General features: G+C 46.2%; 1 protein-coding gene across 5 annotated transcripts in view; it reads left to right on the top strand.

Annotated features, from left to right (window-relative positions):
- AASS (aminoadipate-semialdehyde synthase) overlaps positions 1 to 20,701 on the top strand; it is a 50,494-nt gene extending 29,793 nt beyond the window's left edge. For all 5 annotated transcript variants that reach the window (XM_078598613.1, XM_078598611.1, XM_078598612.1 and 2 more), the window contains 11 exons: positions 1,350 to 1,471; positions 4,252 to 4,381; positions 5,159 to 5,269; positions 8,200 to 8,308; positions 11,114 to 11,254; positions 11,640 to 11,807; positions 12,449 to 12,544; positions 14,725 to 14,834; positions 16,129 to 16,217; positions 17,094 to 17,270; positions 18,477 to 20,701. In XM_078598613.1, the coding sequence (XP_078454739.1) occupies positions 1,350 to 1,471; positions 4,252 to 4,381; positions 5,159 to 5,269; positions 8,200 to 8,308; positions 11,114 to 11,254; positions 11,640 to 11,807; positions 12,449 to 12,544; positions 14,725 to 14,834; positions 16,129 to 16,217; positions 17,094 to 17,270; positions 18,477 to 18,592 (1,369 nt within the window). In that variant the 3' untranslated portion in view covers positions 18,593 to 20,701. The remainder of the gene's footprint in view (positions 1 to 1,349; positions 1,472 to 4,251; positions 4,382 to 5,158; positions 5,270 to 8,199; positions 8,309 to 11,113; positions 11,255 to 11,639; positions 11,808 to 12,448; positions 12,545 to 14,724; positions 14,835 to 16,128; positions 16,218 to 17,093; positions 17,271 to 18,476) is intronic.
- Positions 20,702 to 22,136: the final 1,435 nt, after the last annotated feature.

The raw sequence follows: 22,136 nt of genomic DNA, 5'->3' as shown, positions 1-22,136 counted from the left end.
GTAAATAATAATGTAAAACAGCCCAGACTGTAAAATGTAGATATTAGCTCAATGACGTGTTATAAACTGCTGCGGTTTAGAATAATCCGTCTGCGTAAAGAAGCTCCCAAAACCTCACAGCGCAGCGTGTGCGTAAAGGAGCCGTGGTGTCCCTTGAATTTGCCTTCAATTTAACAAATTGTGTGTGTGTGTGTTCCGTTCGTTTTCTCCGCTGGACACAGAAGTCGCCTTTGCTCAAGATGCCACTTTATTAATCACTGACACAGACTGATACCGTCACTGCAGTATAGCCTAAATAAGTCCCACTGCAATGTAAGTGGCATGTGTGTGCTGTTTTAAGCGTCGTTTTACGTGTGTTCCGGGACCTGTGCTCGTCGTACCTGCACTGTCATATGTACTTAGCGTTCCGGCACCTTGTGATTTACAAATGAAGCACAGGATACATCATGACCTGCGCGAAAGAGGGCGGAAAACTATGAATTTCACCCTCCTGCTCTCCGCACATCCAAAGCCACTCTTTTCTCTCCCGGCTCTCTCACTCTCACACGTACACACACACACGACCCCGCCCCCCATATCACTCAAATGCATGCCGCATTCACTGGACAGGCACACAGTAGGAAACCAGAACATCATAACATTGTCCCACACAGCAGCTAACAGCGGGGTTGCTACAATATAAAACTCGCGGGCCGCACTAACATTAAACTTTCATATTAAGGTGGGGGCCCGCGGGCCGCGAGTTTGAGACCCCTGGTGTAAAGTAAACACTGATTTCATGTGGATGAACGAGTTCCTGCATTAAAATGTCAGATTTACACCAGTGGGTCGAACTGCCAACTGACATGAGCACGGCCCATTGCTCGCTTTGGGTATGGCAACAACTTGACTTGTTTACCTTTATGGGAGTAATACTGTTAGTGGATACTTGTGTTCATATGACCTTAGGCTTGCTCACGTGTGCATGATGTGTGTGCGTTCGTGCACAAGTAATTCCTTGTTGCGAGAATCTTGTACATGCGTGTGTGGGGAGTAGTGCTGTGGTTAGCGCACCGCACTACGAACCGGGTGACCTGAGTCTATTCCCACTCGCGAACAACACCTGTAACAAATATCTGGACCTCCCTTAAGGCGATTCAGGCTTCAATGAGTACTGTACCTGATGCGGTCTGTAAACATCAACATTGGGGAGACAAAGTAGGCCGGGCTTGGCGCTTGCGTCCCTCCCCTTCGTGTGCCATTCCTGCCTTAATAGGTGCTCACAAACAGCGCTTGCCCCAACAACCTGTACGATTCGAGAGAGACCTTTGTTGTGCGTGTGTGTCTTGCTGTATCATGTGCGCATGTAGAGCGAGGGCGCGCATCCTGAGCGTGGCTGCTAGCAAGCGCGTGCTGGTGCTGGGCTCAGGCTACGTGTCTGGCCCCGTCATCGATTACCTGACCCGAGACCCAGACATCGCCGTCACTATCGGTACCAACTCTATCTCCACCCTCCGTGCTCGCTGCCACGCTCATAAACCTCGCCGCACGCTCGCCATGTTACAATTCCCACACTCAATGGGAATTGTTGTCCTTCACTTGCACCCCCGATTAGTACGGTTGTCTACGTACGGTGTGAAATAAGTTCAACATACATACATCCATACATACGAATAGAACATTGCCTTCCACGTCACTCTGTGCTTGGTAAGTATGAGGGACAGGACCGGCACTAGGGGGCCGCTGGGCTGGGTGGCCCCTGCACCACCAAACGTCCTTGTGGCACCACCCACGTTTGCTGCCCAGTTTAGGGCGCTTACTTCAATCGCATAACATACTAAATCATTACGTGTCACTTTTATGTTTCACAGAAAGGGTGAAACGAGTATATTACTGTTAGGGTTAATGTTTCGATTTAAAGCTTTCGTGACTGCAGGGATTCATCTTCTTGGTTCTTTCGGTAAAGTCACGTAGAAGGGAAGTAATAAAATAATAAAAATAAAACATAATAAAATAAAATAATTCTCACGACGTTTCGGCTACAACGCAAGCAGCCGTCTTCAGGTGAAGAATGAGACACTACCAAGCTAGGAGCTTATATATAAGCTGGGTTGGAGGTGGAAGAGCGCCTTAACAAAAGGAATGTGCATATGAAGAGGAATTTAGCATATTCATGGGAAATGCGTAGGAGGTGGGTGGGGGGGTTTCATAGTCATTATGCCCATGCATTATGCAGGATCAACAGCACCAAGGGGGGGTGCAGGGAGTAGCATTAACAAAGGAAAGGAATGTTAATAGTATGTAGCTGCAGTTACTAAACAACCACGTAGAAAACTAAAGTATAAACTACATAAAAATCTAAAGTATAAACTGCATAGCACCATCAGTATACTTACTATACTCTACAATAAGCTGAGTTACTAACAGCAAGTAATACATTACAATTCTACGTCGTAAAAATTATATAATATGCTTCCATCTAAACTTTATTCTCTTACATCACACGAGCATACACCGTACTATATACTGCCATAGATAAACCCAACATTAAATTATATACTGTATTGCTATAAACCACCTTATACATTTTAATATAACACTATGTATTATTCTACTCACCCTAATGTGTATCACACTGCTAAATGTTTACTATACAATTACGATACTATATATTACTTTGTACATTGTGTAGGGGTGTTAGAGAGAGAGAGCCCGTTATGCATGGCAGCTTATGGCAAACAAACACAGTGGGCGGGGCTACGTGAGTGCACGGGGAGGTGCTCTCTACGACGTCCGCGCCAGGCACCCCGGGGGGGGCCCCACCCACTCCTCAGCGGGGGGTTGGGTATAAAAGGGGATGTATCGGAGGGCTCGGGGTTCTTGTTAAGCTAACCAGTGAAGACTGAAGACGTCTTAGCTAGAGCCCTGGACTCCCCTGGTTCGCCGTCCTTATCAGGGCCGAACAGGACCGAGCCAGCGGCGTGGTCCCGAGATCCAGAGCCGGTGCTCTTGTCAGCGCTGGTCTGGGACTCAGGGTACCGGGCCCGACTTACCAGTGTCGGGCCAGATAGCCTCCCCTAGCCCGTTAGAGGAGGACTAGGAGGCAGGCTAGGAAGTAGCTAGCGCGTGTATCCCCAGCTAGCCGGGTGAGGGGGCTGACACCCCCTCTAGTGTTGTATGCCAGAACCGTGCTGTGTGAATAAAACCCGTGTGCCTCCAACTCCGGCGTCCAAGAGTCGTGAACTCTATTACAATTGTATTAAGCATATAAATGTTATACTATTTGTTATTATACGCTGTACCATTGACCGTCATGTCAATGGGTGAGTCGTGGGGGGAAAACTTGCAGCGGAGCAAAGAATCCATTCCCTGCGGAGAATGCAATGCCAGTGAGTGGAAAGTCACCATAAACGTGAACACAATCAGTTAAGATCCGAAATGGTTTATTACGTCCTTCCAATGATTGCTAAGCCAGAATCCATCTTCTCGGTTAAAATTGTCTCTGTGTTTGTATATGGGGATCGCCTCATGAACGAATCTCTCATGATAGCCAGATGGCTTGCAGAGAACCTCTGTCTTGGAGAAGTCAATGTCATGTGAGCCCACTGAGTTGTAACCCAGCTTATATATAAGCTCCTAGCTTGGTAGTGTCTCATTCTTCACCTGAAGACGGCTGCTTGCGTTGTAGCCGAAACGTCGTGAGAATTATTTTATTTTATTATGTTTTATTTTTATTATTTTATTACTTCCCTTCTACGTGACTTTACCGAAAGAACCAAGAAGAGGGTTAATGTTATTGCTGCTTCCGGAGAGGGGATCCTGGGCTGGAGTGGGGATCTGAGGGGTCCTCCAAGATTGTCGATCTGGACACCTGTGTGGTCAATCCCTGGTCTCTCTCTCATGTTGGGGGCCTCTCGTGTTTACTATCGCCCAGCCTAGTGCATGTTGTGTTTACCTGGGGACCATGGATCATATTTATGTTGTGTCTCTATGGTGTTCTCGCTGGTTCGTGTTGTGTCTGTGTGGTGTTTTTTCTGGTTTGTGTTGTGTTTACCTGGGGTACCCTGGATCGTATTCATGTTGCGTCTCTGTGAATTTCTCGTCCCATTTTGGTGTTAAGACGTGGCTCGCATACAAATAAATGATAATTAGTATTATTATATTCCACAAGTGTGGCTTACAATGCAAAATGCTTTGCGGCTTTGTGTTCAGCGCCGCGTAGTCTAATGCTGAGCTGTGTGCCCGTGCGTGCGTGTGTCCCTGCGTGCACAGCGTCCAGCCCCGCGTGGCAGGTGAGGGAGATCTCCGAGCGCTACCAAAACACCACGCCGGTAACCATCGACGTCGGCAAGGAGCAGGAGAAGCTCTCTAGTCTCATCAAAGACCATCACCTCATCATCAGGTGCCGTCATTTCTCTGACCCCATATCCCATCTGGACCACTTGTCCCCCGCACGACCCCCCTCCAGGTTACCAAGGCCACAATGCCAATCAAAGTGCTGTTGTTTGTAAATGTTGTGATGAGTGTGTGGTGTAAGGCATTTGCTTCATCTTGTGTATCCGCGAATGTCGTGTTAGTAAGGTGTTTCACGTTGTGTATCCGTGTGTTTCATCACCACAACATGGAGCTGACATTCCCCGCATGCATTCTAGATTTCTCCTGCACGGTATCCATGCTGCAGCCTGCGGCACCCACTGTGTTGGTGAACTGCTGTGGTGTGCTGTGCTGCGTACGTTTCTTTTTTAATGTGTCCGTGGAGCATTGTGCACTTTTTGTGCTGCAGTGGCTGCATTCTGATTATTTATGGGACCTTTTTGTTGCCAGTATCCAGTTTTACCCCAAGCATGTTTGTGCGTATGTTGAACTTCCGTGCTTAGCAGAGGTGCGGGTGAAGGACAACAAACTAAACAGAAAAAGCACTTTTAAAGAAATGAGTTTTCAATGAAGATTTTAAAGTGCATAGCTCCAGTGGCTTTCTAATGTGTGGTTAATGCAGACTTGATGCCTTGTGATAAGTGTCTGTTTGTTATTCTTGCCTGAAAGGGTAAAGACTGTTCTTTTTTCGTCACCTTTATTATTATTATTTCACGAGTCATGAGTAAATATGAAGCTTCAATGGCCGTTGGCTCCGACCGCTCTTGCAATCGCGTGGGGGACCTTGTTTTGTTTGTCGCCACAGCCTCCTACCATACACCATGCACCCCATGGTGGCTACGCACTGCATCGAGCACTCGGTGAACATGGTGACGGCCAGCTACACATCTCCCGCCATGAGGGACCTGGAGAGCAGGTGTGCAACCGATGCCATGCGCCCGTTCACTCACTCGCTCCTCGCTCAGTTTCACCGCACGAGCACTCGGGAGGCCGCGATAGTCTCCCAAGCGAGAGTGACTACCCGGTTTATAAATAAATGTGATTCTTTCACCTGTGTCGTGGACCCCACCACCACACTTGCAGGTCACAATGCTGTTGGTTCCTTGCTCTTTTGCCCACGCTGCTGCACCTTGGAATTGTCTCCCACTGTCTCTTTTCCAAAGCTTTTATTGCCTTGCTCAATTATAGAAACGTGTGAACGCTATATACCTGTTACAACGTTGATGACGCTGTTTAAAAAAATCGAAACATAACACTAACAATTATACAAATATTAACGTCCAACTTTTGGATGATCCACTGCTGGATGAAGGTCTCCCCATGTCATGACAGTCATGAAGGTTTTTTGTTCATACGCTGGGCGGTTTGTGCTCATGAAGGGGAGGCCCAGGGTTGGTTCTAATTCTACCGATCTTAGCCGTGATGGGAATGCAGCTGAATTTGTCACATTCATAGTGCAGTGCACAATCCTCTGCACCACCATTCCGCGCATCTAGTTTCACGAGGCAGTAATCGCCGATGATGATCGTAAAGCGCATCCATAACTGCATTTTACAGTCGTGGACCCCTTCATTTCATAGTTTAAACGTGGCCATATGTAACGATAAAAGTAAAGTTGCCACTGCTGTGTGAACAAAGGTGAGGGGATTTAATAATCCTGCAACTGTCTTTGTTGTATAAGGTGCCACGATGGAAAGATGTTAGCTACCTCTCCTGGTATAAAGGAGGCTATGGGTTCGATCCTGACCTTGACGCCTGTTTATTTAAAGTTTGCATGTTCCCCCCATGATCTCGTGGATTTTTATCCGGGTCCTCCGGTTTTCCCCTCCACATTTAGAATCAACATGCATTTAGAGTATTTGGATGCTAGAAATGTCCACACGATAAGCCAGCTCATTGAGCTATCATTTGTGATAGCCAGGTCACTTCTGAAAAAAAGAGCTATAGAGCTTGGCACGTTGGGCCTTACGTGGTAAAATGAATAGTAAAAAAAAATGTTAAAAGTAGTTTCAACTGCTGCATTGGGAAAACTGAACCAGGGATCTATGGATTAGCAGGTCCAGTGTGATGACTGTTATACCACGGCACTGTCCAAGTCTTTGCGGAGGTGTTCTCCATTTAACTTCTAAGGTTGTGGACATTTTTTTTTAGAGGACCCTCGCCCAGTGCCAGGGTTAATGGTTTTGTTTAACGAATGTACACAGGGAAGATAACACTGAAACTAATCTTGGTATCTACCTGATACTTTTGAGAAAGAAACATATTACAAAGTGAATTGACAATAAAGTATTCTAGCTGTCTAGCTCTGAACAAGGGAAATGTTACAAGGTGAGTCCACACAAACTATTCCCCCGGGCTGCTTGACACTCTAAACTGGGATTTAAAACAACGCTAGTCCACACAGGACTATTCTCTCGGTCTGCCTGATAGTTTGAACTGGGATTTAATACAAGGTGAGTCCACATGTACTATTCTCTAAGGGTGCCACGGTGGCAAGGTATTTACTACCTCGCCTGTATAGCCGGTGTGGGCTTACCTGTGATGAATCGCACGTTTAATTGTGTACTCTGCAGTGTAGGGCTTTCGCGACCGATATTATCCATAATACAGGATTTTTTTGGGGTTATTTTGCGTCAATAAAATCTGTCGGTAACGCCACCACCACCAGACACAGCCAATTTGTAAGGTTTGTCACTTAAACAAAACGTACCAATGAGTCACTAGTTCAGCACACCGGTGTGTTGGAGAGTCAACATGCAAAATTTACAATTTGAGTACCATAAAGTTTTGCCGGTCATTACAACTAGCATCATCAGACACCTGCCAGAATTTAGGAGAAATCTTCCTCCAGTTTCGGTCTTAAATAGAGGGATAATACGATGTCATCACCTATGAGCCAATCAAGGGCGAAGACCAGAGGAGGGGGGGGTTAATGTTTTCAGATAAATAAAAATAGATATCATCATGAGACCTCCTTTGCCAGTACCAAAATATGATAATAGGTTTTCCCCAGGTGTTAAGATGTTAAACACCAAACTGAAACCTTTTACAAGGAATCATGTCTGCATTAACCACAATGCTTGTGGTCAGAATCCAAACAAAAAACATACTCTGATAATATATGCATTGTCCTTGAAACTGATATGTCCACACCAGAGACAGCTTTCTTTTGAGCCTTGTCTCAAACGGTGTTAGACCAGAGGCGTCCTCTGGTTTGACCAGAGGCTCAAAAGAAAGCTGTCTCTGGTGTGGACTAATCAGTTTCAAGGTTTCAAGGACAATGCATATATTATCAGAGTATGTTTCTTGTTTTCATTCTGACCACAAGCATTGTGGTTAATGCAGACCTGATTCCTTGTTAAAGGTTTCAATTTTGTGTTTTAACATCTTAACACCTGTTTTGTTGCCAGAAAAAAGGGGAAAACCTGTTATCATAAAATAAATATCTATTATTGGTTTGGTTATTCACAGTTAATTAACATGCATAACGTATGTGCATTAATGTATGTACTTTATATATGTGCATTAATAATGTACATTCTTGACTTAAAGCTTTCTTGACTGCAGGAATTCATATTCTTCGGGTCTTTCGGTAAAGTCACATAGATGTATGTGCATTAATGTATGTCATGTAGATAGGTTCGTTACCGAAAGACCCAAAGAAAAATGTACATTCTGCCGTGAGTCTGATGACAAGGTGGATTTTTCAAAAACCTATCTCCAATATTTCGACCACACCAATGGCAGCATCCCTATGGCATAACGTTGAGTCCCGTTCACTTTCTTCCCGTGGTCTTGTGCGCCAGTAGCTGACGGGGAACGTGGGATGCGTGTCGTCTCTCTCAGTGCCCAGAATGCAGGCATCACGGTCGTCAATGAGGTGGGGCTGGACCCTGGCATCGACCACATGCTGGCCATGAAGTGCTTTGATCAAGCCCGGGAGATGGATGGCCAGGTATGGGCAATGCTGAGTGGTTGCCAATAACCATGGTGAGAATAGACGTCTAACAGTAGATGTGTGGGTGGTTTCAAAGAATGGGTTGAGAATACAGAATGCATTACCAGGTGAGAAGTGGGTATTGTACACAGTGGAAATGTATATATTCGGTGTTTGGGTCTTCATGTATATTTAGTGTGTCCTAATAATTATAGACAATGATAAAAAAGCAGCGAATCATGTGCTACAGTTGTATGAATGGATGTGGATGTATGAGAGCTACAGTGAGGGAAAAAAGTATTTGATCCCCTGCTGATTTTGTACGTTTGCCCACTGACAAAGAAATGATCAGTCTATAATTTTGATGGTAGGTTTATTTGAACAGTGAGAGACAGAATAACAACAAAAGAATCCAGAAAAACGCATGTCAAAAATGTTATAAATTTATTTGCATTTTAATGAGGGAAATAAGTATTTGACCCCTCTGCAAAACATGACTTAGTACTTGTTGGCAATCACAGAGGTCAGACGTTTCTTGTAGTTGGCCACCAGGTTTGCACACATCTCAGGAGGGATTTTGCCCCACTCCTCTTTGCAGATCTTCTCCAAGTCATTAAGGTTTCAAGGCTGACGTTTGGCAACTCAAACCTTCAGCTCCCTCCACAGATTTTCTATGGGATTAAGGTCTGGAGACTGGCTAGGCCACTCCAGGACCTTAATGTGCTTCTTCTTGAGCCACTCCTTTGTTGCATTGGCCATGTGTTTTGGGTCATTGTCATGCGGGAATACCCATCCATGACCCATTTTCAATGCCCTGGCTGAGGGAAGGAGGTTCTTACCCAATATTTGACGGTACATGGCCCCGTCCATCGTCCCTTTGATGCGGTGAAGTTGTCCTGTCCCTTTAGCAGAAAAACGCCCCCAAAGCATAATGTTTCCACCTCCATGTTTGACGGTGGGGATGGTGTTCTTGGGGTCATAGGCAGCATTCCTCCTCCTCCAAACACATGGCGAGTTGAGTTGATGCCAAAGAGCTTCATTTTGGTCTCATCTGGCCACAACACTTTCACCCAGTTGTCCTCTGAATCATTCCGATGTTCATTGGCAAACTTCAGACGGGCATGTATATGTGCTTTCTTGAGCAGGGGGACCTTGCGGGCGCTGCAGGATTTCAGTCCTTCACAGCGTAGTGTTACCAACTGTTTTCTTGGTGACTATGGTCCCAGCTGCCTTGAGATCATTGACAAGATCCTCCCGTGTAGTTTTGGGCTGATTCCTCACCGTTCTCATGATCATTGCAACTCCACGAGGTGAGATCTTGCATGGAGCCCCAGGCCGAGGGAGATTGACAGTTCTTTTGTGTTTCTTCTATTTGCGAATAATCGCACCAACTGTTGTCACCTTAAATTTCGATTTAAAGCTTTCGTGACTGCAGGGATTCATCTTCTTGGTTCTTTCGGTAAAGTCACGTAGAAGGGAAGTAATAAAATAATAAAAATAATAAAACATAATAAAACAGTTCTCACGACGTTTCGGCCACAACGCAAGCAGCCGTCCTCAGGTGAAAACCAGGTCTGTCGAGGTGACAGCGTCAGACGCTGTTTTATTATTTTTATTATTTTATTACTTCCTTTCTACGTGACTTTACCGAAAGAACCAAGAAGATGTTGTCACCTTCTCACCAAGCTGCTTGGTGATGGTCTTGTAGCCCATTCCAGCCTTGTGTAGATCTACAATCTTGTCCCTGACATCCTCGGAGAGCTCTTTGGTCTTGGCCATGGTGGAGAGTTTGGAATCTGATTGATTGATTGCTTCTGTGAACAGGTGTCTTTTATACAGGTAAAAAGCTGAGATTAGGAGCACTCCCTTTGAGAGTGTGCTCCTAATCTCAGCTCGTTACCTGTATAAAAGACACCTGGGAGCCAGAAATCTTTCTGATTGAGAGGGGGTCAAATACGTATTTCCCTCATTAAAATGCAAATCAATTATAACATTTTTGACATGCGTTTTTCTGGATTTTTTGTTGTTGTTATTCTGTCTCTCACTGTTCAAATAAACCTACTATTAAAATTATAGACTGATAATTTATTTGTCAGTGGGCAAACGTACAAAATCAGCAGGGGATCAAATACTTTTTTCCCTCACTGTATGTGGGTATGTGTATAAGTGTGAATAAAAGTTAGCACAATACAGGACACAGTCCATCTGCCAGTCATCTCAGTCCATTAACCCATGGAACCTTGGTCTGTCTCGTGACCTCCTGTCAGCAAGCCTTAAACACTTCACATGGCCTTGGAGTGCACCTAGCCTGGCAGAAGCGCCGTGGGAACATCACCACATATCAGTGTCGAATGGCCGTTGTTGTTGTGTGGGGAGCAATAAGTGTAGTGGTTAGCGCACTGTGCTACTAACCCATCTCCTCAAGATGGATTCCCACTCACGACCAATAAGTGGAGAATATTTGAACTTGCCCTGAGCCTCCCGTACGTCGACTCTGCATTAAATAAGTACCTGGTGCTGTGTGTTAACATCAGCATTGGGGAGACAAAGGCGGCTAGGCTTGGTGTTGGCTACCCTTCCCCTCGTGTGCCGTGCCAGCCTTCATAGGCACTCGCTAACAGCACTGTTAAGGCTGTACGGGGGATCCTTGTCTTTGTTGTGATGTGCAGCATGTGTGTGAATGTGAAGGGGTGTGTGTTAATCTGTATTGGTCCTCATAGATGCTCGCTATAACAACACTTACCCCAACAGTCTGGTAAAGGCTATATGGGTAGTCTTTGTAAATCTATATCTGTGTGTGTGTGTTAATGCGTGTCTTTGTAGGTGGAGTCATACGTGTCATTCTGTGGGGGCCTCTCGGCACCAGAGTTCTCGGACAACCCTCTCCGCTATAAGTTCAGCTGGAGCCCACGCGGGGTGTTGCTCACCTCCATCAACCCCGCTCGCTTCCAAAGACACGGACAGGTGACAGCACGGAGCGTAGCGCAGGGATCGATTGAAATTCAGGGTGCTTCGAAAATCAACTTTGCAAAATACCGGCTGAATTTTTTTTCTTTTAGTTGGCCCAATTACATCGAGGAAAAAAAATGTACATCCGAATATTTTGAGAAATGCAGGCCGCCATAGTCATGTGATCACCGCTGCGCATGACAGGGGTGGAGTTGGAAGAGAAGAGGTAGGGGTTGCAATGGTGGGGGAGCACTGGAGGGGGGAGCTGTGGCAACAGGAATCCCTTCCCAAGAGCACATGGTGAGGGAGAGAGACAGACAGGGGGCGAAACGGACACACACACAGAGACCAAGGATGGCGGTGCCAAGCACCGCACGTCATGTGCGCTGTGCCCCCACAGGTGGTGGAGATTCCAGCTGGAGGTTCGGTGCTGGATGCGGTGGAGCCAATCGACTTCATGCCTGGCTTCAGCCTCGAGGGAGTGCCCAACAGGGACAGCCTGAGCTACGTCAAGGACTACGGGGTGCACGACACTACCACGTTCTTCCGAGGCACCCTCCGCTACAAGGTGCGCTACGTAGACGCGAGTCCGTTACGATTCACATCACGAGCGTCACATCCATGTATCGCACGTTATGAGACGGTGCACAAGAGGCTGGTGGCCGTTGCTCATCCTAACATATCACGTCTGACTCGCATGGAAATATTTCCACCTCATCCACTCCCTCCAGCCTTTCCCCTCACATACGTGGGTATCCTCCACGAACTCCACTTTCCTCCCACAGGCAAATACAGGAATTGGTCAAATATCCCAATGCAAGATCCCCTTGAAGGGAAAATATTGAGACTCAGTGAGGTTTTTTTGGATGAATATAAATGACGTCACGGTTAGTGTAATGGTGATCTATTTTGCGTATCTTGATAGGCAGAGAGTACGTTCCACGTTTGTAAATTGTACGAATACGTTGTGTGAATGCAGGTCCGCATCGTTAAACTTTTTTTCCTTAACACAGTTGCTGAGCACAGACCCAAATGCCCAAAACGTCATGTGGGCCAGCAACATCAGAGTTGTAACAGATAAGCGTGAACACTGTTTAATTGAATTGAGCAGGGTTATACGAGCTTGGGTAAAGATATGATGGGAAAGAGAGCTGATACGTTGCTGTGTGTTTGTGTGGATGTTTTTGCTTGTGCTGTGGACGAGTGCAGGGCTATTGCAGAGTGGCCAAGGCGTTTGTGCAGCTGGGGCTGATCAGCACGGAGCCACATGCGGCCCTGCAGCCCGGGGCTCCCGCTCTCACTTGGGTGCGTAGCACAAACACTTTACCCTCTTTAAAATCATAACTATAATAATAATTACATTCGTATGGCGCTTAACGCTTTCCCTTTCCGAGATGTTTGCAAGTTGCAGGAAAGGGGATGTCCTGTTCACCTCTGTATTTCAGAACACGCAAGCGGTTAACGTTAATTTTATTTAAGAGAGGCATGGCGCCGCTGTTTTTAAAGACATTGTACTCACCGCATAGAACTGTAGCGACACAACCGCACTCTGATAGTTGGTGCCAAACTGTGCCACACGCCCTCCCGCATGGTCTTTTAATTTCGATTCCATTCAGCATCGATTCCGTTCCAATGACGTACACATACGTAATCAGAACGTAATCAGAAGAAACACGGGAATGGGTTAAAGGCCTCAGAAACTCAAAGCACTTTAAAACACATCTCATCTCAAACATTCAAACAGCATCCCCCCGCATTGGCAGCTGTCCCGGGGTGGCACAAAGTGGCTATTGGCACCTGGACTGTAAATAGGCAGTAGCCTACCATTAGGGGTGATGATTGCTGCTATGTGTAATCCCAATTGAGAAATTAGTAGGTTTTTTTTATATTTGGAAAATTTGGACCCCGATAGAAGGCCATGGCACACATGGCCTACTCGTCTTGAATTATATCAGGGGGTCTTTATTGACTATTGTAAAGCAGCAGGGTGCATATTTTATGCTTAACACAAAGCGGTCGCCGCTTCAATGCATCATGCTCCTCCGCTCTGCTCCTGCTCCCCTGCCACCCCCCCCCCATCGTTATCTTTTATCTCGTTATGTGTTGTTGTAAAGCATTATGGATAAAGGCATATAATACATAGGACTACGTTCATTGTCTTCACTTATAAATATATATATTTAGTCCCATTGGCCTAGTGTAGGGGTCAGCCATTTTTTTGAATTCTGTAAAAAAACCTCTTTCAAAAGCTGTAATGTGTGTGAACACTAGACAGTGGCTTGTAATAAATAAGGTCACGAAGCAGTCTTTATTGAGCTGCATGCGGCTCCGGAGCCACAGGTTGCCGACACCTGGCTTTTTAGGCCAATGTCGTCCAGCGGCAAACTGGACCGGTCTCGACTTCCTGGGTGTCATCAGCAGTCAGGCTTGTTAAGCAAATGCTGCTGGGTAACATTATGCTGGAAAACCAATCGCTCTAAAAAATATATATGTGGGTGTGTAAATAGAGGAAGGAGTTCTGCCCAATATATTCTCTCTCATAATCAACGTTTTTGGCTTAGATCGCGTTATTTATAAATGTGTTGTAACCCTCCACCACCCGACACGGCCAATCAGTAAAAAAGTGTCACGTTGACAAAAGACAAATAGTTCACTACTTTAGCCCACCGGTGTGTTGAAGCGTGAAACCACAACATTTACAATCTTTGAGTATGACGTTTCGTTGGTAATTGCATCTCCCTATTGTACAGGACAGCAGGGTGACGCAGTGGTAACACTCGTGCCTCGCAGGAAGGGGCTGGATTCGATTCCCGACTCGATTGCCGTTGTGTATGGAGTTTGTATGTTCTCCCCCTGCTCTGCATGGGTTTCCTCCAGATTTCTGTGGTTTCCAAAGCAAAAAAAAACCTACAATGAGAATAGATTTTCCCCTTTTTTCTGGCAACAAAACAGGTGTTAAGATGTTAAAACACCAAACTGAAACCTTTTACAAGGAATCATGTCTGCATTAACCACAATACTTGTGGTCAGAATGCAAACAGAAAACATACTCTGATAATATATGCATTGTCTTTGAAACTGATTGGTCCACACCAGAGACAGCTTTCTTTGGAGCCTAGTCTCAAAAGGTGTTAGACCAGAGGACGCCAAAAGGTGTACAGCCCAAAGACAATGCACTATCAGAGTAATGAGAGCTCGGTGTGAGCAGCTACATCATGGGGCCTCCTTTGCCAAGTACCAAAATAGGAGTATAGGTGTTCCCCTTTCTTCTGGCAACAAAATGTAACTGGCATTAGCCAATATATACCAATGCTGAAAAAATACCTCAAAATCACTCAATTGGGATCGCACAAGGCAATGTCGCTCCCTACCATGAACCTGGCAGGACCCTCCTGAAAAAGAGTCTTGATGCTCTGCAAATCTTTCCTGGGTAGACGAACATCATAGCGACACATGCCCGCGTGTGCTGTGTCTGTGTCGCGCAGAGGCAATTGATGTGCTCCGTGCTGAGCGTGGACGAGGGAGGGGCGGCCCTGGAGGAAGCCGTGCTGGCTCGCCTGAGCGGCAACGAGCAGAGTCTGCGTGCCCTGCAGCAGTGAGATCAGGGCCCTCGCGCCCAAACACGCACGCAGAGGCCTCACGAAGCCGCTCCACAGCACGGCACCATACCTGTCAACCCATATGGTTTACCTGTATTCTTGTACAGGGAAATTGAGTTTTCAGGTCCATACGGCATACAGCCGCTTCAATACGGGCAAAAGAATGTGTCTATTTGTGTTTGTCCCTTTTGATGGGACTTTCTAGGATGAACGTTAATATTTATATGGGCATGGGTGACCAATAAGGTCTGAATTTGTCTGTAATAAGGTAGGCACTAATAAGGGCTTGACAGGTATGCGGCACCGATGCACGCCAGGGGGTTATGCTGAGGGAGAGTTCAACGCATGTGATCAGAGAACAATCGCAAATCACGGTTACCAAAATGACTGCCTGAGAAAGGCAAGTGGGCATGGGTAGGACACATGATGGCCATTGGACAAGAGTGGTAACGGAATGCCTATAACTACACTTATCACAGTGCTTCGTGGATTTTCTATAGACATGAACAGTTAATCTTCCCCAATTAAAAACAGTAACGAGTGTAATTGGTCAAACAGCCCTGTAGAGTACCCTGCTGAAAACGTCTTGAGGTTCAGTGAGGCCTTCCCAAGTAAATAAAGTAAACATTGTTACTATCAATGACTATTCGACTTAAAATTACACTGGCCAAACTTTGAAATCTGGTTTAATGCATATTACTGTGTCTTTACAGTACCATATGTCTGCTAATGTGAAGTAAACTCAACTGCATTGTGTTGCCAAGTCAAAGCAAAGTATCTTCATGCTCAGTAACAGTACTGGGGTCTTGCTCACCTCTACTGGCAGCCTGAGCAAGAGGTGACATAATTCCATATTGAGCTGGCAGGAGTTTTTACAGTTATAGTCTTCTGGAACATCTCAAAATGAGAAGAGAAGTAGTGCTTACCTGAGTGATATCACCTCCAATTAGCACGGTCGGTTACGTATGGTACAAAGGAAGAACAAACATACATACATACAGAGAAGCAAAGACTGAGATGGTCCAGGTATGCGGTGAGGAATGGGCTCAGTTCATGTTGTGAAGTCTTTGATAGAGGGAGAAAGCGGGCAGAATCGGGGAGACGACGAAAGAAAAAGCCTGTCAGGGAAGGAGTTGTGAGAACGGAACAAGGCGTGGCGTTTATGGGAGCGAGCAACAGAATGGAACAAGCTGGCAAGGAATCCAGACCTCAGGTGCTCGGAGTAAACAGGCATAGGGAGGGAAGACCAGGACAGGAGCCATGAACGGATTGTGCTTGGTGCTGTTTCAGGTTGGGGCTGCTGGGAGCGCAGCTAGTGAGAGAGGCCCCCAGCCTCGTCGACGCCTTGGCCGCCCACCTGGAGGAGCGGCTTTCCTTTGGTAGGGCAGTTTGGGGCGCTGCTGTGACGAGATGTTAACTGCCTCGCCATGGTATGCAGGAGGTCGTGGGTTTGATCCCGGTCCTGGCACCTGCTGTATATTTGTAATTTGTATGCGTCTCCCTGTGGTAGTGTGGATTTTTCTCTGGGTCCACCGGTTTTCCAACCACTTTTGGCTGCTAAAAATTTCCACGTGATAAGCCACTTCGTTCCTGAAAAAGATCTACATATCTCAGTGAGCCTTACCTGGCAAGATAAAATAAAACATAGTTTAATAGTTTACAGCTGAATTTCATTTGTATATATTCCACTCGGGATGCCATTCCCTCTGGGGGGTGAAAGCTGCCCGTTCTATTGCCGTGTAGCACCTCGGTGAGTGGGGAGCAGACAGCCGAGTGAGCAGCGCGGGGAAGGTGAGGTAAAGATCGAATGCGATCCCCAGTGTGCGATGAGCAGTCCCTGCCTCTACCCTCCTGGAGTGTGGCCTCTGGTGGCATTACAACATTGTCCATAAATATTCCAAAGATTATCACTTGTGCACATGCGCTAATTGCATGCATGTAACATATAAATATATAGCAAGCCAGAGGGTAGTATTATGTAAGAGCAGATTGTGGAGGTCTGGTGTCAACTCTGAAACAGTTGCAGGATTTGGCATAAGCAAAAGTGCAATGGCATTGGCCATGATTACATATTTACTATAAAGTAAAATTTAGCTCCAAAAATGAAATATGTCGCACAAAATAGAATCAAAATTACGTTTGCTGACTTTGGAAAGCGCAGGGATTTGTTCAGTTATCAAGTCGATGCTGGTAACGCCGTCCGATAGAGGTCGTGCAGTGGTGCTGAGCAGTGGCGGTGCGTACGGCGTGCGCAGGTCCTGACGAGCGTGACCTGGTCATCCTGAGGAACGAGGTGGTCGTGCGCCTGCCCACCGGCGTGCGCGAGAAGACGGTGGTGAACCTGGTGTCCTACGGAGACCGCGACGGCTACTCGGCCATGGCCAAGACCGTGGGCTACCCCTGCGCTATCGCTGCCAAGATGGTGCTCAGCGGTACAAGGCTCAAAGCTCGCTCTTGCGCACGCATGCATGCAGGGTCCCATGCACACGATGGCGAATGTCCCTCCTGGTGCCAGTGTTCAGAAAATCGTGCCACTGCCTCCGATAGCAAGGAGGCAATTTTGGTTAATTTCATCAGGATGTGAATCCAGCGCTTAACGCTGTAAATTCGTTTGACGGCTATGCAATACTCAGTGCTGTCGCTATTCCTAGTCCGGGATATATCGAGCAAGGTGCGATACCGGAAGTAAGCATAGCTCTAGGTAGAGTGGCAGGTTATATATATTTTAAAAAATGAGGGAGTATTGGATGAGTCAGCAGAAAATTCAGTATGAGCTGGCACATTGGCTGAATTGCTCAATTCCTTGCCCTGCTCAGATGATAAAATAACTTTGAGATATAAAAACACAACGATTTCCACATTGGCAACTCTATAAAGACAACACCAGTTGGTCAGACCTGTGGTGGGAGAGAAAGAATGCATTGCTTTGAGACATAAAGGCACACTAACACCTCGGCCTATGCCATTAGAATAACTAACAATTGGCATTGTGTCAGTGGTGAGAACGTTTCCAATTAAATTGACTAGGAGTTTCTTCATAATGTCAGACGTTTCATATGAAGCCTTACAGCTCCTATGGATGGAGGACCAATGCCATACCCAATGTTTGAATGTAGTGAGACAACTTACAGTTGTACAACTAATGTGTGCAGCGGCGATTGGCAAACTCCAAGCTTTTTAAGGACACGCAGAGCCCAATACGTGTTTTACAGTCCTCTGCATTCACATGTAACTTTGCGCACATCCATTGATTTGTTCACATGGAGAGACAAAGCCACCGAGGTGGAAAGCCTGGATTTACCCAACCCTGATTTACATTTAGACTAATTTTGCAATCAACAGATCTCTCACAAAACATGCGTTGTGTACAACATTGTTTCCCAACATATGCTATAGGGACTACAGTGACATGGAAGTAAACTAATAATGGAATTCCAGGCCGCCCTGGACACCCATAAGCATTCGTTTCACACACACAGCTTGGTGCTGAGACACAAGTCAAGACTAGCCAAAAATGGCTCTTAACCCTAGCAACCATCAATATATAATTACTGTAGGCTGACGGATGAGATGTTGTTTACCGGTAAAGATCTGTGAGTGTGTGATGCTCTGACACGTAGCCCCCTGTATGACTGCAGGAGAGATCTGGGAGAAGGGCATGGTGATACCTCTAAAGCCTCGCATCTACCAACCCCTGCTGGAAAGAATCCGTGCCGAGGGCATCATCTACTCTGACAGCACCACTGTCCAGTAGCGCCACCGAAATCCCTCGCGTCACCACTCCCCCAGCGCCACCATTCCCCCAGCGCCACCACTCCTAGCGCCACCGCACTCCACCAGCACCATTTCGCTTTTTCAACTATTCATTTTCCAAGTGTCAGCAACTCTTCCCAGTTATGAGTTGTCTCTGCTGTGAATGTTCTGCTCACTTAATGTTTTGTTTTTATGACTTTACAGTCATTTTGTAAACGCTAAATAACGTTTTATTTCTTCTCAAACAATGGGACAGAGCTTAAATCTATTGATGGCCCTGAGTCAGTTGAGGAAATTCCATATCTCTCCCTGTGGTAGCATGGATTTTTCTCCGGGTCCACCGGTTTTCCCTCCACTTTTAGAATCGATGTATTTGGCTGCTCGAAATTTCCACATGATAAGCCACTTCGTTGAGCTATCATTTTGGCCAGGTCGCGCCTGAAAAAGATCTACATAGCTCAGTGGGCCTTACCTGGCAAGATAAAATAAAACATAGTTTAATAGTTTACAGCTTAGTTTCATTTGTATGTATTATTCCACTCGGGATGCCATTCCTTCTGGGAGATGAAAGCTGCCTGTTATGTTGCCGTGTAGCACTCGGTGAGTGGGGAGCAGACAGCCGGGCGCATTCATAAAACTACCACTCTTGACTTTTAGTGGTAATAATTTTACTACTCCAGTGCAGTGATAAGCTGAGTCGACCCCTAACCGGGATTTCAACGTGCAGCCTTCCAATCGCGAGTTATACATGCTAACCTAAGTATGGGATTAATATTGCACTAAGTTAAATCCACAGGTCCACTGGAAGTAACGCATACATTTCTGTACCATGGACACACAAAGTCGAATCAAAGGAAGCTCGCTCAATGTAAAATAGGTTCCTTCGGTGAAGTGCTTTTAAAGTTCTACACCAACACCCATGCAATGGGACCAATACCCATGCAATGGGACCAATAATACACTTTCATACCTTACCCTTCGAACAGCTTCATGAATTTGTGAACATTTGGCCTTGTGGTTTTGCGGTAATGTTAGTACAAATATGCATACGTTTTCTTTGCATTTAGTTTTAATACACATTGCATCGAGCGTCGTTACCATATCTTTTGGTCTTCAGAAGCAATGGCAAGCGTGCCATGGTGCCTTTTTCCACCGGGGAGCAGTTTGTGTTTTGTCCACCGGTTGGACCAATGAAGCCTGCCTGACTGAGTAGGAAACGGTTTCGAAATGCTGTATTAACGCATTGTTACAATGGGCAGGAATATGCACGACTTCCTGGATGACTGAAAAGGTCAGCCGTAGTCATATAACTGAATGTGTGGGAAGTTGGCTCTATATAATGAGCAGTATAATGCTTTGTAAACTTCACTGTCGTGCGGTTTCCCATTGCACGTGGAAGCAACGGCAAGCATACCAATATAATAAAGGTTTTTTGATTAGATCGCAGAAATATAAATGTGTGGAAACCCTCCACCACCCGACACAGCCAATTAGAGATTTGTCACGTAAACAAAACAAATAGTTACTACTTCAGCCCACCGGTGTATTGGATTTGTTGTGGATTTACTCTCCAACACACCGGTGGGCTGAAGTAACTATTTGGCGTCTTGTTTACATGACAAATCCCTTACTAATTGACTATTGGGTGGTGGAGGCTTTCGACACATTTATACTTACACGATCTAACCCAAAAACCTTTATTATTTATAGTTTAATAACATTTACATATGTGAATAACTTAGCATTTCCAAAACTTTGAAATCTGTATCATGTACGTATTTCGTACATATAACCACGGACACGAGTGCTGTTTATTTTCTAATGCTTGAAGTGCAATTTAACGCTTTGTGTAACCTGTTTTCTATTGCTGTAACAAATCACATGTGAGCAGCACTATTGGTTGTAAACTAGAGAAGCCAAAGTGTGATACAAACACTGCGTGTACATACAGGCCGTAACTGTCCAGTCGGGGATCCTGTTAATGTGGTGGGTACGAAATCCAGTCCAGTACTCTCTTTAATCGGTCACACGTCTCCCCATATGCCGCATGATGACTGCATCGATGCAACAGAATTACACATTTACAAAAATAAAATATAAATTTGTCTGCCATCGTTTCAGGTGTCTCAATTTGAGGCACAACAAATGCTGCCCGACTTGTCTTGCTGAAATGCAGAACATGTTAATACCTGGAATCGTTTCTTCAGAACAGTTTTAATTACACAGATTTGGGAAATTCCCAGTGTGTGGTTTTTCATTCACATTCTCCCGCCTGGCAATGGTGTTGACTGTCCTGCGCACAGGCGAACTGGAAGGCTCCATGAACAGGGCAGAGCAACCCTGCAAACACTCCCAACATTATAATGCCTTTCATGGGGGTATTTGAGAGTTGGAATCTCGCCAAAAATTTGTGAGCATCTTTGGCAGAATAAGACACGAATCCAAAAGGCGTTTCCTTCATGGTGTTATATTTATACACGTGTAGTGTCGTCTCTTCTTCCTTCCTCGAGGCGTGTGTGTGCGTGGCGTGCGGCACACACACTTCGTTGGAGACGAGGTAGTCGCGGGAGGCACCGTCTCTCTTTTTATTAGTTCACACCACAAACTCCGGCCTCCTCTCTCTCGGCCACGCTGCTACACTGCCTGGCCCAGACACCACCCTGTCCACATTGCACTGACGGCGTCGACCGAGACAGCCAACTACTGTCCGGCCGCGCAATGATCGGGTGAAGGCGGCGACGACGACGAGACGAGTCCACTTCCAGAACCGAGAGCCCGGAGCTCTCGCTCTCCGCTGCTTATATGAACCTCATGGCAGGACCCCGGGGTCGCGAATAAATGGAAGTCAAAATCGTAATTAATTTTTTAAAAATTTGGCAACTCCGTCCCACCGCGCACAGAAACGCCACGACCCACCTGGCGCGGATCATTCTGTCGTCATGTCGTCCAAGCGCAACGAGGACGAATGCCGTAGTCATAAACAAAACTTTGAAACTTTGATTATCGCATCGTATAGAGCTCGTCGAGAGGAATAGATTGCCGTATCGTTAGCCTTCAACGGACATAGAATGACGTCGCAATGCAGTTTATACGAGAGCCGGGGGCTTATGGGACCCCGGGGTCCCGCCATAAAGTTTCTATTCCCTTCGGCGCGGCTTGGCTCCACCCTAGCTGCACTTCCCTTCTCGAACCCACTAGAGGGTTCCAGGGGCCTCCCTCTGAGGTCTACCGTGACCCTTGCCCCAGTTCCTCCGCCCTGCTGGCTCAACGGCATGTGCGCTAAGTGTCCACTGCAGTTACTGCTGATGTACAGGAGTCGGCGCTGTCACTACACACGTGTAATGGCGTTCATTCATGCGGACAACTTCGTCTTTTTCTCCTGTGTAACTTAACTGGTTAGCCTCCCACATGGAGGCTCCTCACGTTCAACACCACGTACTCCCGACGCGAACTCTCCCTCTTTTGCTCCACTAGCCTGTCACGGATGCTCTCTGGCTCCACGAGCCTGGTTTCCGCTGGCCTCTTACTGGAAACTCCGCTAGCTT

The sequence above is a fragment of the Lampetra planeri genome, chromosome 11 (genome assembly GCF_965212315.1).
Source record: "Lampetra planeri chromosome 11, kcLamPlan1.2.h2, whole genome shotgun sequence".
In the NCBI taxonomy this organism is placed as follows: domain Eukaryota; kingdom Metazoa; phylum Chordata; class Hyperoartia; order Petromyzontiformes; family Petromyzontidae; genus Lampetra; species Lampetra planeri.
The sequence above is the reverse complement of the archived record's forward strand: the minus strand, read 5'-3'. Positions and strand labels throughout refer to the sequence as shown.